Raw genomic sequence first — 20,674 nt, 5'->3', positions numbered from 1 at the left:
GTCTCTCTCTTTATCTACCCTGTCTGTTTTTAGGCCTGTCAAATCTGACTGAGCTCTTATCAGTGTAATGCAGTGCTGCCTCATAAGCTGCTTTATCCGAGTACCCCCCTCCCCCAGTCTGTCCAGGGTGCCTAATTTTTCCCATACTTTCACACACACGCACACGCACATGCACACACACACACACACACACACACACACACACACACACACACACACACACACACACACACACACCCTCTCCTAGAATATGTTCCATGTTCCATAGAAAGTATACATGCTCTTGCAATCTTGCTTCTTACATTACTTAATGCAATGTAGCCCATTTGCTTACCTAAACCATACCACATAGGGAGTAAGTATGCCACAATGTAATGCAGACTGAATTATAGGCAAGGATTAATATGCACTGGTGGATCATTAATATGTAGGCTAAATCTCGTTTATATAATCCAATCGAGTCTTATCATTTATTTTAAACAATGTTTAACGTTTTTACACTTCACCTAATGCAACTTTTTGCGTCATATATTGATAAACTCATGTCATGGCGATCTTTTAGTGCATTAGCATTGGGCAATACTTTGTAAAGTGACATAACAGACGCATACAGTAGGCTATGGATATTGGATACCCACAGAGACGGTGTGTGCCTGCAAGTAAATGGTCATCAATTGCGCAACTTCTCCTTGCGCCTACAGTCTGCGCTCACTCCCTCCCGTTTGGGAATGATCAGCCAGGAGCGGGACAGACCGGTGGAGGACGGGTGGATTGTGCGTGTGGGTCGTTTTATTATCTGTGAACACCGCATTCCTTAACACAAAAAGCTAAGAGATGTAGTCCATGGTCCGCTACGTGGAAAGGATCACTGAGAGGGTGTGTCGGTGGTTGCTGTCATGGTTTGGTTTATAGCCTACCGGGCAATAGCTAGGCGCTATAACGGAACTTCTGAGGAACGGGTTGAGATTTGAGAAGCGCTGTTGCGCTTGTGCTGAGAGGAGACGGATATGTCCGCTCAAGGGATATTGAATAGTGTCTTCTCGTGCTCCCCGCCAGCATCCAAAGCCATCTCCAAAAGGAGGTTGCGACTAACCCGGAGCTTGGATCCTGCCATTATAAGGAACTGTGGCAGTGGCACCGATGCTGGGGGAATACCTGGGGAGGTTTTGGGGTCACCTGGGCTGGGGGGCTCGAGGGAAGCAGGTGCGTTTGCGTCCTCAAGCACCTCATCCGAGCACCTGGGTGCGTTCAGTTCCGATCTGGGCTCACCAACTCTCTCTTCCTCTCCATCCACACCTTTAGACCTCTCTCCATCGTCAAACTGTCACTTTGATTACGACGTGAAGAGCGCAAAACGGAATACCGCATGGGATTTACCGTTTCTGGCGAAGAGTCCCAACGTCACCCCCTCTGGGAGCGCCAACACACTCTTCTCTCCACGGAGATGGCTCCAGAAAAAGCTGCAACAGTCAAGTTCTCACGCATATGTCGTGTGGAAGTTGGAGGTAACATTGGTGCATTAATATTTTAAAAAGTGTATAGAATAATTGATATTACTCTTGTCTTGGAACTAATGGTTCTATGGAAAGGATACGATTTGATACTGTATACCCCTAAAAGTGATATAATAACCAAGGGGGTTACTGGTTCTAAATATAATATTATAGTGCCATTTATGAGTCATGGCATATAACCTTTTTTTATGTCTAAATAACCATAGATGGTTCTATTAGCCCTATATAGTCATAAGAATCTTAAATGATTCTATTTTATAGATATTTTATTTTGCATCAGTAGTAGCCTAATAGCCTAGTTGCAGGAGTAGGCTATTTCACATTGGCAGAACATAACATGTCAATGTTAAAAACGACAAGATACCTCAAAGATTATTGACCTTGTGTGAGGATTTTAATGATAAGAAGTGGAAACAGCATTGATAGACTTGCATGCACGACAATGCTAATGGGTGCAGGACCAAACGCCTAAACAAAATATGCATGAACATGAACACATAATACCACTTCACGCCAATGGGTTCCGGACCGAACACCCTGACAAATCCTGCATGAACATAAGCACAATACAGTTAGAATCAAACAAGAACCAGCAACATCACAGGTACTGTACATCACTTGGTGAGATACAGTAATGCTACACAAATAACTGCAAGTCCCTAGAAACAGGAGGGAGCATCAACTTACTATGTTGCATTATCTCACTAATCGATGCAATCTGAGATATTGGCTTTTTTTAAAATTCTAACTGTAAAATATTTGGGCTCATGTTCATGTGACATCCCAACTTCAAACAGGTGCGTTGCGTGGAATGAGACAGGCAAAACAGGTTCCAAATAGCACCTTAGTGATGCAAGAGTTCTATGACTGTCGAACCTTAACGCTGCCATAAAGAACCCCTATGAACCAAGTGTGTATATTTGAACAATTCTCCTTTAGTCATAATTTTACCCCATAAGATATTATCCTAGGCCTACAAGATGTAAGAAAGTATTTTTTGTATGGAAGGTAGACTATTTGTTGCTTTTCACAGGTACGGGAAACACTGTACTGTACTGGTGCGTGCATGAACAGGGTATCTGTTGCAGGCTATCTGCAACAGCTCTAAATCCTTACAAAAACATACTTGGGACTTATTTTTAGCAGAGCTTTTATTGGCCGTATAGTTGGCAGCAGACCATATGCTCTAGTTGAAAGGTATGATGATTTTCTCCATCTTTGTGCTCTCTCCACAATATGGGTCTCCATCGTGCTGGTGTGCAGTAGAGATACCTGATGAATGCACATGACAAAGAAGGCATTTTAATGGGACAGTTGCTAATCATGAGTGTGAACTGTCACAGGGTCAAACATTACAACATTTTACCAAGCTTTCTCACGATTTGTGACATGCAATCATGACAGACTTCATCGGGACATTGTCGATGAGAGCATTATAAGGGAGTTATCCTGCTGATAATCATTCAAATTGCACACCAGTTTTTATTAGTAAACTCCCCCCTATGTGATTTCCAGGTTCTTGGTGGATAGAGGATGGATGTACTGTAGGTGGACATACTGTATATATAATGATTGCTACCAGGCAAGTGGGTAGGTGCATTTGTTTAGGCTAAAGTCATTTATCATGAAATGTAGTTACAAAACTACAAAAAAGGGACGGGCCAAAGTGTGGGCCTGTATTAGATTATACAGCATTCTTTACCTCAAACGTTGACTCTGTTGACTGTATCGTTCATGATTTCAATCAATCAATCAATTTCTACCACCACCATCTTACTACCATTCTAACTACTATGTAAGTTGGACAAAGTTTGGTCGATCAATGTCAAAACTCAACATGTTTGCTTCAACATGTTAAAAATGGTCAAAGGTGAGGCCAAATATACCAGTGCATTCCCCTTGTGTCCAGCTAGACTGCAATTGCATATCAGTTACTGATCACCATATCAGATACTGTAGTAGCTATGTAAGTACAATGTTTTTACCACAGTTATTGCTATGCAGTTATTACTGGGCAAATCAATGTGAAGTGTTACCCATGCAGACACCAGCTTTGGTCTAGCTCGCACGCAAAGTGTGAGACACATTATACTGTCAAGTGACAGAGATGAAGACCTCCGGTCAAATCAATCAGAGAGCATGTGCTCAAAGAGCACTCAATAATCTGGACTAAAGACTATGGGCATAGCTGAACACTTTGTTCAAAGGGGGTTGATTAGATGTACTGTACGTGTCTGATTGGCATGTTCAAAACAGTGTTTAATCACTTTGATTGAAGTGCACACAGTAATACTCCACAAAAGAAGTCTGGGCTTCTTTTAGGGAAGACTAGCTTTCCTGTAGCCATGAAAGTCCTTCAGCCCCCCTTTTTAAAGATATGTCGAAGATGGTCAGACATCCCCGGAATGTTTCAATGTGTGGGTTGCAGTGTCTTGATTGGTTCCACCTGCCAAAATCTTCTCAGTCTTACTTTGTTGTTCCATGCTGCTGAATCGCAACTATCTTGGCGAGATCATCTGACAATACTCTTCCTGCTGGACCTCGATCAGATAATCAGCCTTATTGGGGAAAGCAGATGATGGTACCATCTGTACACTAACATCAAAAATACCTGCTCAGTGTTTTTCTTTCTCATGTTTTCCCTCTGGACTTGTGTCTGTGAATCTGCTGCTTCAAGATCCGTAATACTATTTCACACAGAATGTAATCGTGCTTGTTGCCATTGTCAACAACATAGGTCAGATTGTTTTGTTTTGCTTACATTGTACAGGCATTTAGGGCCGGTTTCACAGACAAGGCTTAAGCCTAGTCCTGGACTAAATCACACTTTCAATGTAAAACCTCCATTGAAGATGCTTTTTAGTCTAGAATTAGTCTTAGGCCTTGTCTGTGAAACCGCCCCATAGTTTATCAGTTCCAATATTATCTGACTAATGAAGAGGACTGTTTATTGGTTATCTGATGACATGTACACCATGATTACTACTTTCACCATTACTACTCGTTCCACTCCTAGGGCTACTGGCTTTCGTTTCCACGTCATCTCAAACTTCTTCCCTCACTATAACTAGCGCAATAATGCAGCCGTGAGTAGGAACAGTGTAATGTTTGTGCAGTAAAATCATATCACAGGATGCATTTTTACAGCTGGAGGAAATCAAATAAATGTAGGAAATATATGATCATACTTACTTTTCATTATCACAGAATATGTTATATGCTTATTGAGATACAACAAAAGTAATGCTACAGGGTAATATAATGAAACATACATTTTGTAATGTAATCAATATGGTATAGTTTAGTTGCCTGGAGTGTGTTGCCTGTGTGGGTGGAATGTATACTCTCCTGTCCAATGAACTGCATGCTGTGTCCAATAGGCTAGCCGCTATACTCTATGAACTTAGCATTTGCATCAATGGGTGTATGGATTTACATGGGTGTATGCAAATGAGAGTTTCAAACAGTAGGTCATGTCATGTTTGTGTGTATATAAAGCTTCCTTTCTGAGTGCATACGGAAAATGGTCATTAGAAGGAGAGTGGTTTTTGACCACCCTGTTTCTCTTTTGTTTTAGAGAACACTGGAGTAGTGGACACATGTGTATTTTTTTTTTATATGGTTTTGGTTTGTAATTTGTCTACAGTACATGTTTTCTCAACAATGAGGGAAGGAGAACTGCTTGAAATAGCATCGCCTGTAAAGTAAACATTAATTTCCGCTGCTAAATCTCGGTGTCTGTTGCAGATTAAGTCTCTTCTCGAATCTGAAAGCAGCCTTGTGCAGTTATGTGTTTACAGAGACCCTTAGGATGCATTAATGTGGTCTGTCGTGGCGAAAACATGGATATAAGTCAAGCTATTACAAATCCTCATGGAAGTGTTTGAACGAGGTGATATTTTACATTTTAGACATTTAGCAGGCGCCTTTATCCAAAGTGACTTACAACAAGTATTTTAAGTAAGTGAATCATCTATACATCAGTCATCATAAGAAAAACAAATCTATGCTAGTGATATGTTGATATGTTCACAAGTTCAATTTATTCTTTGAATATAAACTGTGGCAATATGATAGTACATACTGGCTAAAGTCTTCACATGAAGAAAACCATGAGGGCTATAGGTATTAAATAAGCCTGGGCATTCAGCCTGTGTCACATAGTGGATCACAAAGCTTGCAGCCACATAAATGTGAGGAAATAGTTCTCAGAGAGACTGCACTGAGTCTGCACTCTGCACTGATAGTAATTCAGATATCTTGCTCGTTCCCCTGTGCTTGTATTCAAACAAAAAAGTATTCAATTGGCCCAAGCAAGGAATGCATAGCCATTCCGCCATGGACAACTATGGCAGAGGAAGTCGAGCCATTTTCATGAAGGAAATAGGCGCTACAAAGGTCCACCTCTGTTTGTCAACGAGGGACATCTGTGTTCAACTAGGGGCATTGCTATTACTTATGTGACTGACTCATGAATACTATTGGTGATACTACCCAACACATTTATTCTACCCATTATGCCTGGCCAGCAAAGTTTAGAGTCCATCTCATTCAGTTCACTACTTTTGGTTTGGAGTCATAGTGTATTCTGTCAAATATACACAGTATCATCATTTTTATAACAACAACAACAACAACAACAACAACAACAACAACAACAACTGTATAAGTGCCTTGTGATATGATTAGCACACGTTATTTTTTATGAAAAGTCTCAAGACTTGAGTATACATATAAGTATTACAGCAGTCAGTCTTTATTTGTATTTTCCCTTAAAGGATAATGTCCTTTTACAGTAGTGCCAGTAAGTATTCACCCCCCTGGACCATTTCCATATGTTGTTGTGTTGCAAACAGACTTTTAAATAGATATAATTGAGATTTGTGTTTACAAATGAACTAAAAATAAAAGCCTAATATGTAAATAAGTATTGACCACTCTCCATTTGCTCAGTTTGTAATGACGAGCTGATCCACACAGTGTGTAATTGATTCGGAAGCAAATCAGAGACCCAATAAAAATAAAGATATTTATTCTGAAATGACATGATCTATTATCCTTGCACTTGTTGAGTGACTTGCAAAAGGGGCAAATACTTATTGATTCTAGACATTTCAGCTTTTCATTTTTAATTAATTTGTAAATATTACCGAAAAATACATATTTTAACTTTGACCTTATGGGGTATTTTGTGTTGATCAGTGACAAAGACATCTTTTAAATCTATTTTAAAGTCAGGTTGAAATACAACAAATGTGGAAAAAGTCCAGGGGGTGAATCCTTACTGAAGGCAATATAAAATATGATTTGTGTTACCATGTACAGGAGGCATCCATAAACCTGTTGAAAGGAGGCAAGATTAGTGGACATATTACAACTACAGTGGACATATTAGTAGTGGACATAATTAGGCACAAATCATTTGTGCATGTTTCTCGAGAACATCACGTTCGGCATCTAGTTTCCATTTACATGCCGTTCTGAGAGACTGTGAGAGGAAAAAAAGGAAAAGATTAACTCCCAAATTACATATTTTGATCATTACTTTCTGAAGGAATTCCTGAAAACAGTGCATGAGTAGTTTAAAGTTACCAAACATTTTCAGTTTTCTCTGTACTCTATTACAATATTTGACATTGGCCCATGGCAGTTTCAGTCTCAAAGGAGGGTGCTTGGGAAGTTGTTTGGAATTACAGGCCAGTGATGCCTGGGGTCCTGATGAAAAAGGGTGATGACCATCAATTCCCAATCCTTTCCCCCAGCGTCTTCACAGTCAGCTAAATTCCCGCTACTTCTTGTTTTTTTGACCCACGTTTCCCAGGCCTGTTTTACATAGAAAAACAAAGGCACTGGTGTCTGTGATACACGGTAGTTATGTAATATGAGAAGAAGATACCCTTGATCCTATTGAACTGTTCACACAGTTCAGTGATGATCAAATGATATTTCACCTAAACATGAAAACAGACCGAACCATCCGTAATCTGTATAGTCATAAGAGTATATATCTTATGATGACAGATTCACATCTACATCTACAGTATCTACTTTTGAAAAAGCTTGATTCTATTCGTAATGTTCTGTCCTAATTGGTTTGGGTGTTTTGGGTCAAAAAAGGGATAGAGCCGTGTGGGGAGGCATGCGGCGCACGTGAGAAACCCTCTCTCCACAGCTCCGCTCTCTGTCTGCCTGTGGAGTGATGTGACCTGACCTCCCGTTCCCCTGGCAGCCAGTGGGTTCAGCCCTCCTCCGCATCAGAGCATTCTTTAGTGCACTTCATCAAACGAAGCTCTGCTCATCAGCAACTAACCAACCACTATGGAGCTCGTCATTTTTTGTTTTTTACATTTATCCCAATCTAAGAAACTAAAGCTCACCAGCCACCCATATTGAAGTAGGCTATTGAATACAACTAACCATCTGGTTTAGAAGTTTAACACTGGTTCCAATGAGGAAACATGCTTTTTGGCACCAGTGCTTGGCGTAATCCACAGAATGGCCCCATGGTATCGCAGGCTTCAAAATCTCTCTGCAGGAATGCACGTCTAGATTAACAAGCCCCTCTCGTGCCCATCTTAAAATATAGAAAGGGGGAAACACTGTTAGCTGTGGGGTCAGGAAGAAACCAGCAGCTTAATGCTCTACATATGCACACCACATCTAGAGCAAACTGAGCTAATGAACGAACACACAAGACCTTTCTCAGCCCTCACTCTGAACCCACTTAGCTGATTAGCGGTGACTTTCTTATCAGTGGGTTCCTCTCTCTCACTCCCCTTGTTCCAGGCTCAGAGGGGACTGCTATATCTGCTGGGTGTAGCAGTCTTATGACTATACAGATTACGGATGGTTCTGTCTGTTTTCATGTTTAGGTGAAATATCATTTGAACTATCCTCATCACTGAACTGTGTGAACAGTGCAATAGGATCAAGGGTATCTTCTTCTCATATTACATAACTACCGTGTATCACAGACACACAGTCTTAGAATGCTGCAGATTGGTCTAAAAGAACCTTGATCCAGAATGGACATAATGATGAATACAATGAGAACCTACACACACCTACTTTGTTTACTACAAGCATTGGAGAATACGAACGGTTTCCATGCAACTCTGAAAATTGTGAAATTTACGGGAAGTGAGAAAGTATTTACGGTTCTAAAAATAATAGGCACATATGTGCTTCCAATTACAAATCCTAGTAATGTGAGTATACATAATGATCTTAAGCAATGCAGGGCCCCCCTGATGCAGGCCAAATAGACTCAACCCGAAAGGACCTTTCACCCTAGAATCTGACACACAGCGAGCAAGAAAAACAAAACAAGAGGCAAATGCTGAGTAGAAACAGCAGCCATGTCGACAGCTATAAATAGAAAATAGCTATAGACATTTTTGTAGTACTTTAACGGTTGTCAGTTCAGTGTTCAGTGTACATGTTGTATTTCCATTGTAGCAATGTTATTGCCATGTAAATACATTATGTCATCACCACTGAATTTAAGGTTTTTATTGGCATAGATGGGGACCAGACTTGTTAGCATGCTGTCACATCAATTTTTGCAGTGATCTTACCGCTCAGAGCAGAATACTCTGTGACCCTATAATCTATCTTTTATTGGTTACGATAAATGCAGGTGAGAGTTAAGCAGTGGAATGACCTTTAAAAAACGTTGATGCCATCTAGTGGTGGCCTTCTATATGGTTTAAGTATGAGAAGACAGCTCAGAGGAAGAGTTGAGGAGGGTTGCTTGCACAGCTCTCCAAGACAGAAAAAAAAAATGTGTAGCGCATTTTCCAAGCCAGTAGGGGGTGCAATGTATCCATTTAATCTCACATATAGAGCTTCATTTTGATTGGAAGCTTTAATTGGGCTCCCTCTATTGTGAGCACAAGGTTAAAATAAAAAAGATCCTATGGCCCTAGAGGGGGGCAATGGTGTACATTCACTTAGCAGGGGTAATGAAAATTAGATATTCATTTCCCCCTGGAATTCTTGTTGGTCAGTCGGTGTCCAGTTCCCCTGGAAGTCCTTTTTTGGAATGAAATCTAATCTAAATTGGAATTCCAGATAAGAGTTTACAGTAAGCATGCTATGTATGTCTGTGCAATGACGCAGCCATGACTGTTGGTACGACCTGAGAGATGTACTGTATCCGCCCATGCCGCAACTCTGTAGTCTGTGCACCAAAATGCAGTGGTGTCATGAGTAGAACACTTACGCTTATGACACTGTCTTATTTTACAATTAAAGACACTAAGATACAGTAAGAATGTGAACATTATGAAAATGTGTATGGTACTCTCGGTAATGGATTGCAACCCTGTCATGTTGTTATAACATACATGTTTTTAGTGTACGCAATAGTAATACATACAATAATTAACTCATTTTGAAATAAATGTTCATGCTGCTTTATATAAGCAAGTGAATCATCAGTTCACCAGTTGCAGCAGGAAGAGTTATCTAGCTCAGGCCCAGGGCCATTGACAGTCTCCGTGATAGAAAAAAAGAATATATACGTATATATATTTTGTAGACACTGGAGAAACAGAGAAACAGTACAAGGGGGGCAGTAGAAGTCATAGGGGACACAGTATAGGGGAAAAGCGGATGTCTCAGAAGATGCAGTGCTGGGGGGTAGTAGATGTCTTAGGAGACACAGTGCTGGGGGGTAGTAGATGTCTCAAGAGACATAGTACTGGGGGGTAGTAGATGTCTCAGGAGGAGCAGTTAAGGTGTAACCTGAAGAGATGGGTCTTCAGTCTCCGACGGAAGATGGGTAGTGACTCTGTAGTTCTGACAGCTGTGGGAAGCTCATTCCACCAGTGGGGAGTCCCGCCAGGTAGGAAGCAAACCAGGAGTGTGCAGTGCCAGAGATGCCCAGTTCTGAGAGGATGGAGAGAAGGATCTGGTGGTTTACTGTGTCAAAGGCAGCAGACAGATCCAGGAGAATGAGAACAGAGGAGAGGGAGGAAGCTTGAGCAGAGTGGAGGGCCTCTGTGACAGCAAGGAAAGCTGTGTGTGTGTGTTTGTGTTTCTGTGTATGAGTGTGTGTGTGTGTGTGTGTATGAGTGTGTGTGTGTGTGTGTGTGTGTGTGTGTGTGTGTGTGTGTGTGTGTGTGTATATCAGAGGGAGAGAGAGAGAGACATCCTGATGTCCAGATAGGGGAGCCGCAGAGTCAGGTTCACCAGCCGTGGATAGAAGGTGACACTCAACTTTTATGGTTGAGTTTTTGTGGGTGCTAAAATGATCCTACCTTGCTGTATAGTATGGTTTTGAGATGTACTGTATACTCTACCCTTCATTGTCATCCCTGTTCACTCTCCTCCTTCTCTCCCCTTTTATTTTCCCTTCTATTCTTTTCATCTCCCTATGCTCGTCTGTTTATACAGAAGCTGTAGCCATTTTGAGTCACAGTCACAGTGTTACTGGATAATCAAATAGACAGCAGAAGAAGCTGTCCCTTTGTTATCTTGGTTACCGAGGCAAACATAGCACTTGTGTCTATTCCTCTCTCTCTCTGCCCTCCCTCACAGTGTTTTGGAGGAGAGAGTAGAATCAATAGCTCTCTCTCTCTGTGTGTGTGTGTGTGTGTGTGTGTGTGTGTGTGTGTGTGTGTGTGTGCGTGTGTGTGTGTGTGTGTGTCTGCAACGTTTAAATATCACCCACCCTAAAGTTTAGAGCAAAAAGATAGATCAGTATTGACAGTTGAACACATGTTTTAAGCATTACATTAACTTTATAATGCCTTTAATGGTTGAGACCAGACAGAGGCCATAGATTGCTCTCTAGAATCCCATCACTCAGCCCAAAAAGCCCAGTGCACCCTGGGAGTGACTGCAGAATAAACATACTCGAGGAGTCCCTTTAGTGACCACTTTACTGTACCAGTCTGTCTGTCTTTGTCCGTGTCTCCTCATTTCTGCCTGTGTTTCCCCATCCCTCTGTCACATTCTATTACCACACCCCTCCTCCACTCTGGCCCCTGCAGATGAGAATAGTCTGCTGCCTGCTGGACTGGAGATATTACAGGAATAAACATTTTTTCTTCCTGGCCCTTTTGGGAAATTTGAGCCGTGGTGGAGCTGGAGGAAGAGGGGCAGGGAGAGCCAGAGTCAGAGTGTGTTGGCTGGGGTTGGATTGGGGGAAGGGGAGGGGTTTTCCTATGAGAGGGAAAGTGGATTTGTCGTCATTTGAAAGTTGTGGGATGGTTAGAATAAGGAGAAGGCCCTACGGGGTCATTTCAATTAAAGCATGGATTATGAATTGAGTAGAGAAAATAATTCTCTGGACGAATTTGAACGAAGAGGAGATTTGAAAGATTTATTTGAACAAAGGGGGGGCGGACATCCTCGGGTAAATTGAATAAAGAGGAGCCACAACTCTTTAAAATGAGACCAGCACATTCTAATAAGTAGCTGAGTCTTTGTTGATTGTAGTGGTAGAGGTAGACCAATTTTCCGTAGGAGGTTGAATTAATCTAATTTACCTTAATTGGAGTATGGATAACAAGCTTCCAGCCCAGGAGGAGCGTGGGAAACAAGAGTACTCCTGGGTAGAGCTGAGGCCTGTTTGGGAACAGTGTCTGGCGCCACACCTGTGTCGGATTATCTTAGCCAGCAGGGAGGGCTCTTGTCTAATGGAGCTTTAATAGGCTCTGAAATGAGTTACTGCTGCTCCCTGCCAGTGTCCCCCCCTAGCACTGACTGCGCCAACTGCTTGCCTGCAGAATGATGGGCTTGTGTATCACCGCATCCTAATTGCCCGCGGTGTATATAAAGCGTTGAGGTGAAAACGCCTTGTCAAAAGGCTTGTTGCGTGTCTAGGCTGTTAAGTAGTGATGTGTCCTTCCGTTCCGTGCCGACGCTTCGTAGCGTGTGTCGAGTAACCGAGGAAGATTTTGGTGGTGCGCGTATCGAGGCATGTGTTGATGACGTATGGTAAGAGCGAAGCTTCGCCTGCCGGCCGTACCACGTGACCGATTCGGGAAATTTGTATAAACTTGCCGTTGTTTTTCTATGTACCCCAGCTTCATCTGTGCCCTGTGAAAGGATCTTTTGAAAAGTAGGTGAAATCGTCTCAAAAAAGAGAAACCGCCTGAAGCCCAGCACTGTGGAGAAGTTGTTATTTTTAAATAAAAATGAATAAATGAATAAAATGTTGTTGTTCCTGGTAACACAAGCACATTTATTCAATTCAAAGCTTCACACACCAAAGCCACGGTGTCATTATCACTCTGCCTGCTAGACATTTATTGTCCACTTGATGGCGCAGTAGAGCAAATAAAGCAACACGAAGCTTCGGCCTATGTGTGACGCAATTGGATGGAAAGCTTCAACAGTTCATGAAGCTTCATCTCGCCATCCCTACTGTTAAGTGTCAACGGACACGCTGTCTCTATTTCAGAGGCACCCACCATGTAGTTCCATCTACTGCGGTGTGTTGTTTTGCTGCACCATCTGACAGATCATGTCAGGACACCCTCCGTAGCACGCAGCATGTTAACGCATGCAACAGAGTACGTTAGGATCAGGTTTCCCACAGTATTCTCGGTACTAAACATAACTCCCACTAAAATCAGTTTGTGTGAGCTAATCAGCTGTGTCAGTCGAAAGGCTTTGCGTGCGTCAACACTGTCGAGTGTCTCGAAAGACACTCTCTCTCTGTTTCAGACGCATGCGCCGGCTAGTTCCATCCTTTATGGTTTGTTTTGCCTTGCTGTGCCATCTCACGCATGTCAGGACAGCTGTTGTCCAAAGAGGTCTTGCCATACCAGGAATTAATCAATAAGTGGAGGGTCTTCATTAAGAGTAACTAGACTTACAGTTAGACAAATCTGGTGTAAAAACTAACACATATAATATCCCAACTGTGCAATCACTATGCAACCATTGATAATCATGTTGCATGATTTCACATCAGGGTTTGTTTTCAAAGCATTTCTAAGTGCATTTCTAAAGCATGAATAACCTTGCTCCTGATTACGTACAAGCTCCATATTTCACAAGCACCAACTGAATATCGATACTAAACTAATGAGTTACAACTGTTTGAGTTGGTGGTTCATCATTTAATTATAAACATGTTATAAATGATTTATTAACCTTTAATGCAAAGTGCTACCAGGTCTTTAAATGTACAGTGTCGCCAAAGAGGGCAGCAACGTGCACAACTACATGCCTCACCTTTCATTCTAATCATGTCACAGAGCATCCTCCCTCTGAGCACATCAAGAGCCAAACACACAATGTGTCGCACTCTCTTTTTTAGTAAAAAGTAATTTTTTCTGAGTGTGGCAGTCCCACTCATATTTTTCATTTTATTGACAGATACAGTAGAGATTTAGACAGGAAGGATGGGTGAGAGAGAGGAGGGATGACATGCAGGATATGTCCCCGGCCGGAATCGACCGGTTACATGGTCAACGCTTAACGCGCTACGCCACCTAAGCACCCCCATGTGTCGCACTCTCAGCATATTTGGCCTCCAAACTGCAATTTCGTTTTTAATAGTGCCTTGAAGTTTTCACTTACAGTATCACATTCAATCAGTCAAGATACTGATACTTTGATGAAAACATCAGATATTATTACCACTACTGTTGTAGTGTTGACATTACCTCTACTGATATGCTGCGTATGCTTCTTCAGTGACTGAAATATGTGTGTGTGTGTGTGTCTTCTAATGATAACAATAGGACAAACTAGCAGCTGAATCATCTGCCTTCCACTGGGAGTGCCTCTCCTTCTCCCTCTTCCTGTCTGGGCTCACCCCTACGGAGCAGGCCGATGAAGCAGCTGGAAACACTCAAACCAGGCGGACACACACTTCTGACCTCTCACTGAGAGTATACACTCTTGTCCAGACCCTGTGGCGCACTCCAACCCAAGGAATATGACTGGATGGTCACATAGAGGACAGTTCTATGATCGTGGTCCTAAAGGGGGGGGGGGGGGGGGGGGGGGGGGGTGAAAGTAACACAGTTATGTTATTGAAAGTGATTAATAAATGCAACTTTTATTTAAATACGTTACATTTTTATACAAAATGCACTTCACACAAAGATAAACATAGTTCGAACAAGGCACGTATACAGTATGGCAACGTACAAACGTTTTATAGACATAAAACAAAATACAGAGTACAGAAATACATCATGGTTAGTTTCCTAATACTGCATAACATACTGTTGCGATGCATTTTCACGCCATGGCCTTCCTTGACGCAGGGACAGCATCCCTTTGGCAACACAGCCTACACACTATCTTTCTACGTGTTTTGTCTGTTGCCATGGTGAGGACTGTTGTAAACACTCAAGCAACCCCTGTTCATATAAGTGGGCATAGAAGCCCTAATGCAGAAACAAGAATTATCTTAAAACAGTGACATTTAGTTTATCTCGCTAGGTATTGTAATCTTACCGACTTAGTAGTGTTCCATATTGACATGTTTAACAAACATGGCATGAATGGCTTCCTCGGGCCAAGAACCTAACACCCAAGAACCCCGTAGGGATTAGAATTAGGCTGGAACATACAATTTGTTTATAGTAGTAGGTAGCCTAGGGTCTCAGCGTGTTACATTTGCTGGTGGATCCTAGTCTGAGATGGCAGGAGTTATGGGGCTGGGCACGTGGGGGAGTCTAGTCTAGGCTAGGATTCCATTCCAGCCGCATTCCAGAGGTCCCAGGGAGGGCAGAGGAGCCGGGATGGATCTATCAACCCCCCCTTCTCTTTCTGTTCTGAGAGGCTGCCTGCTGAAGCTCACACTTAAATTCACACATGACAAAAGCTGTTTAAAAGAGCAAATATAGCCGTTTCAGCATACATGTAAATGTTTAAAGAATAATGGAAAGTTCTGGTAGGACCTAACACTGTGGACCGCTGCAACAACTGCAATTATAGTTTGCATAGTTGTTTTAGGTTCACTGCTAGCATGCTACATCAAGTAGTTTAGTAATTAATTCACTCATCATTGTCACAATGGCCTAGTGTAGTGTAGAAGGTGAGATACCAATGTCTTAGTCTTGTACAGTAGTAGTCTTGTACAGTATGTGTCACAGTTAGGGCACTATGACACAGAAAAGAGGTAGTCTCAAGCCATCCATACCAGCTAACGTGATATGTCTGAAAATAATGGACCGAGCTTTTGAGAACTTGGAGGAGGGAAAGACAATTCGACAGACAGACACCTCTACCGACAAATCACAGGTTTAGGTAGGTGGGGCTCAGAATGAAGGTGGAAATTGCAAACGCTATCAATCTAAAATACATTTCTATAGCTAAAAGTTAGCGACTCATTTCGTGTCTGGGGCGATAAGGCGAATAGCATTAGGCGGATTTCCTGCGCGTGCATGTACGGTACCTCCCCATCTGTCTATAGAACACAGAAAACAATAAGACACCAAATGCCAGGAGACACATCTGGCCCCCACGAGCCTAGAAAAGAGGCAGTTTGGAACCTAAAAGGGGAAGAGATCCCCAGTGCACACTCCCTCTCCTTCTTGTAACACATACAAATTAGCTAGTTGTTATAGCTCACAGAGGGAGTTCGCAAAACCATCTGTTTATAATCCAGCATAAATATTTAGGACCAGAGCCGAAAAGAATCGGAGCTTCTCGGTTTTGCCGCCGATTAGGGTTTGATACACTTGTCAAAGGTCGGTTGAATTCGACGTCTTTAAACTAGACCAATGTGAAATAACTATTGTGTTTGTTAATGTTTCATTAGCAATCTAACCAAATATGTTTCCCAGTATTTTTTACAAGTAGGAGTTCTTCTCTGTTGTAATATGTCTACTGGGGTCAGGCTAGGTTCAATTCCAGAGGTGATGTAACCCTATTAAGGTTGACAGAATATGGGACAGTAGGATCATGTGGGAGGAGACATATTGTGTGTATTTTCCTGCATGTGTATATCTATGAATGTGCGGCTGAAGACATTTGCGTTTGTGTGTGTGGTTTGGCACGTAAGGACATATAAGTCCCCTAGGCATGGTCCCTCCAAAGCCCCCTCTCCTCACTCTTTATCTAAGTCTGGGAGGGAAACACACTGGGGTTAGTGGAGAGCTCATTAGACCATAACACACATGCTCAAAGTGCATCCAATAGGTTTGATAGGGTTTTCTAGAGAACCCAGAAGACCCAACAGTGGAGACAATGACCTTCACCATGGGAATAGGACAGTTTAGTAGTCTTTCTAGTGACAACTACTGCTTATTGCCAACTGAACAAACCTTCCGAGATGAGGTGAATCTTTTGAGAAAAGGAAAGGGACGGATATATTTCTGGGCTTCGCAAAATAGTTACTTGACATCAATTAGCAGGCACAGAGCTAGTGTTTTCGTCTTGGGCTGCCACCTCTTATTAGTGTGATCCATTGGCTTTATTTAGGAGGAATTCATGGATGGGACTATAGCTGCATCCTCAGAGATACACACTCACTGGAAGATCTGTGAATAACAGTGGGAATGATGGAGTAGGGGCAAATTGAGACTGACATCTGAAATGGAAATACGGAACTATGAATGAAGATTTTTCCATTGATCATGGTTTTTAGTCCGGGACTAGGCCTTATCTGGGTCTGGGATACCCGGCCCATGTTAATAAGAATAAGATCAGGCTGCTGCTTGCACACTACACTTGCAGCTCAGTCTCAAAGTACTCCATCCGGCTTCATTTTCTGCTTCATCTGGCAGACCTTGCATTGCATGTCACTGCCTATTGTGCTGTCCTGTAAAAGCCAGCAGGCAGGAAAACGCCATGGCAACGGTTGTCAGCTGAAAACACCATGCGTAGGTGGAGGATGTCTTTAACGCCTTGTAAAAGCAGCATGAGCAACTCATCCTGCCCCTGGTTTCAGTCTGGGTCTTATCTGCCCGTAGTCAGTTACAAGGGATGGATTCCTATGTCTGCTTGGTCCCCTTTTAGAATGTCAAAGAACTATAGCTTCCCCAAGCACGTCTGACATGCAGGTATCAGAGGCAGGTCAACTGCTGATGCCATAAAGGGTTAGAAATAATTGTGACCCTCAATAACAATGATTTATTTATTTAGTACTATTTTTCAGCAGGACCCTTTTTGGAAAAACAAGTCTCTGGTTTTGTGGTGGCTGGACTTTTATTTGGTTAATTTTTGTTGTAGATTGATTCATTTTAGTTATTTAACTTTGACTTTTAACTTTCATTTTATCTGTTTTATCTCACTTGATACTTCATCATATTTACGCGTAATTGGTCAACCGGAAGTGCACTTAACCCTTTTGTGGTGTTTGGGTCAACCGGACCCGTTTTAAATTTTTACTTAAAGAGAAATGGTACAAGAATAAATGTTATCAATCTGAAACTCCATGGACTTGGCTTATTTACAAGGGATATGTACACATCCTACAATACCCCCCAAAATGTATGTCCTTCATAAGATGTTTCGGTCATTTAGGCCCGGATGCAAAGAGACACACAGAAACATACACACACTCACACTGACACTCACTCACTCTCTCACACACCTCTGCTCTGGCTTTCCCGCGCCAAGAAGCCGTCTGCTCTCACACTTTTTAACATTTGAAGTGCAACATTGTAAACATTTTTACATTTTCTTGCACTGTACAGAACGTATGCAGCAACTGTAAAAATTACATTTGAGGTACACAAACTGTCACATTATGTGCTTCATGTGTTGTGTAGACAGGCATACCCATGCACACACAATTGTATCCAGTGTTATTTCAGAATTATTTGGGAATAATATAGGAGAATAGGAATGCTGAAGCTTGCTTGAAGTTTGCTACAGAACATTTGGATAAGCCTGTAGATTACTGGGAGAATGTAGTCTTGTCAGGCAAGACAAAAATCGAACAACAACAATCGGCAACACAACACGCCAAGTTTGGAAATGGCTCTGTATATGATCCTAAAAATTCCATATCTACAGTGAAGTTTGGAGGTGGAAGCATCATGGTATGGGGCTGTTGCTCTTCACATGGTATTGGTGGAATCCAAATTATCGAAGGGAAGATAAATGGAGTCATGTACCTGGAAATGATTGAGAATAATCTGTTGCCATCCACAAGGATGATGAGGATGAGACGCGTATGGATGTTCCAGCAGGACAGTGATCGAAAACATACTGCAAAGAGACTCTCAATTGATACAAGAGGAAACAAATAAAGGTGTTGGACTGGCCTAAAGAATTGCCAAACTAGAATAGAACATTGGAATTTTGTGGAAGGAACTGAAGATCAAGATTCACCAGTAGGCCCCCCTGGAATCTTCACGATTTAAAGACTGTCTGTGTTTAAGAATGGGCCAAAATCCCACCTGATCACTTTGAAGAGATTCGTTTTTTTCATACAGAAAGCATCTTGAAGCTGTGATTGGAAACAAAGGCATCTCCACCATGTCTTAAATACATTTCAGTTAGGATGTCTGTATTGGATGTCGCACAATAACATCACTGTTAGGGCTTTCACACCGGCAAAGAACCGTGCCGGTTCGCGTTCGCGTTCGGAAACCTCCGAACGTTGGCGCAGTCTGGCGAACGTTACACTGGTATGAACGCGGGCTCGTTCGGCAGACAGCGCCAACGTTCGGAGGTTTCCGAACGCGAACGCGAACCGGCACGGTTCTTTGCCGGTGTGAAAGCCCTATGTGAGGCAACTGATGAAGCACCTAGCCCCAGCTAGAGACTCAGGTGAGGGGTGTAGCCATGGCACACTGACCCCAAAAAGATGTGGACCTGGAATCCATCTCTCTGCCATAGCTTTTGTCTTAAACATGAAGGTTCAGATGAGCATTTTTGTATAGTTTCAGTAGTCATACTACTCCTCGGAGCCTTGGCCTTTGGGCAGGCTAAACTCCAGTATCGTTCCAAATGGCCCCTCCCTTTCTCCATCCGCACGAGAGGAGGGGATTCAGGGCAAGTGCTCCAGCCTGGTGTTTGAGGCCTGTTGATTGAATCCAGGCCAGAGGCTTGTCGTGTTTGTTACGGTCGGAAGTGCGGAGAGTGTCTTAACCTCTTCCTCTGCAAACACTCATTTTGGTGCAGGGACGGTCCCATCCAAGACCCTTGAAGATGTCAGTGAGATGCGTGGTGGTAATAAGCTTTCCCCTTTCCTCCCCGGAGAAGGGGTGAGACCACATTCCCCTGCGCTGAGGTCATCCCCCCGAGCCTCTTTGTGCTACTCCCGCAATAAAGTTGTTTATGCGTGCCCAGTTTTTTAATGTTCCCCACGTCTCCTTTTTCTCTCGTTTTTTTTTTTTTTTCTCGTTCAGACCCCCTCTCATTTTTTTCTCATAAGGTGCTTGGTGTCTCTCAAAGAACAAGAGCGAGTGACCTTAAATAAAGAAAACAATTCAATACATTTGGCTGATATTGTTTCTGCACAGTTTTAAACAGTTTTTGTTCTTTCATAGCGTTTCATTCGCCGTGGCTTGGTGCTCTTTTTTGCATCACGGGAAATCATCCAGGCGAGGTTACAAAATCACATGAAACCAGTCCACCCAAAAAAGTGAAATGGCCAGAGAGGGCAAATATTTAATGTTGGCTTGCAACATCTATTTCTGTAAATGTTTATTAAACAGGTTTGACCACATTTTTTTTCATTTATTGGATCGCTGTAAAGGCTTTTATGGATGATTTCTACGCCATTCAGTGATATCAGAGCAGAGTCATGTACTCTCTTGACTGCAGTGAGTGGGCACGTCCTAACTGAGGGATACAAACATATGCATTTGCTCCACACGTTGAGTTCATGTTGACATGAGTCATGAGGATGGCCTCAAGTAATCCTCCAGTAATGATCTCAAAGTAGACACTCGGTGGACAAAATATCTGAAAAGCAAATAATCATTTACATTTTTTTTAATTTAACCTTTATTTATACAGGTAAAAAACACATTGAGCCCCAAGGGCTCATTTTCAAGTGTGACCTGTTCACAGGCATACAACAACAACATCCACCACAAACAAATTCAAAACCTGGCCTACATAGTCTAAAACTAAACTAAAACTACATAGTCTAAAACTAAAACTAGTCTAAAACAGTCTAAGATAGTCTAAAACTAAACTAAAACTACAAAACCTAAAACTAGACAGCTAAAGAGCTCGGGACAGGGAGGGGTCAGCAATGGGCAAAAGGGAGGGTCAACTCAATT

The 20,674-nt window shown here is 42.3% G+C and overlaps 1 protein-coding gene across 1 annotated transcript in view; it reads left to right on the top strand.

The window, feature by feature from the left end:
- Positions 1-1,007: 1,007 nt before the first annotated feature.
- Positions 1,008-20,674, top strand: part of LOC308158244 (rho GTPase-activating protein 6-like) — a gene marked incomplete at both ends in the record, with an annotated part of 79,553 nt that continues 59,886 nt past the window's right edge. Inside the window, one exon of the mRNA XM_080531838.1 lies at positions 1,008-1,505. Within this exon, the coding sequence (XP_080387964.1) occupies positions 1,008-1,505 (498 nt within the window). The remainder of the gene's footprint in view (positions 1,506-20,674) is intronic.

This window comes from Nansenia antarctica (genome assembly GCF_963989245.1).
Source record: "Nansenia antarctica genome assembly, chromosome: 5".
Classification (NCBI taxonomy): Eukaryota; Metazoa; Chordata; class Actinopteri; order Argentiniformes; family Microstomatidae; genus Nansenia; species Nansenia antarctica.
This window is presented reverse-complemented; position numbering and strand designations above follow the sequence as displayed.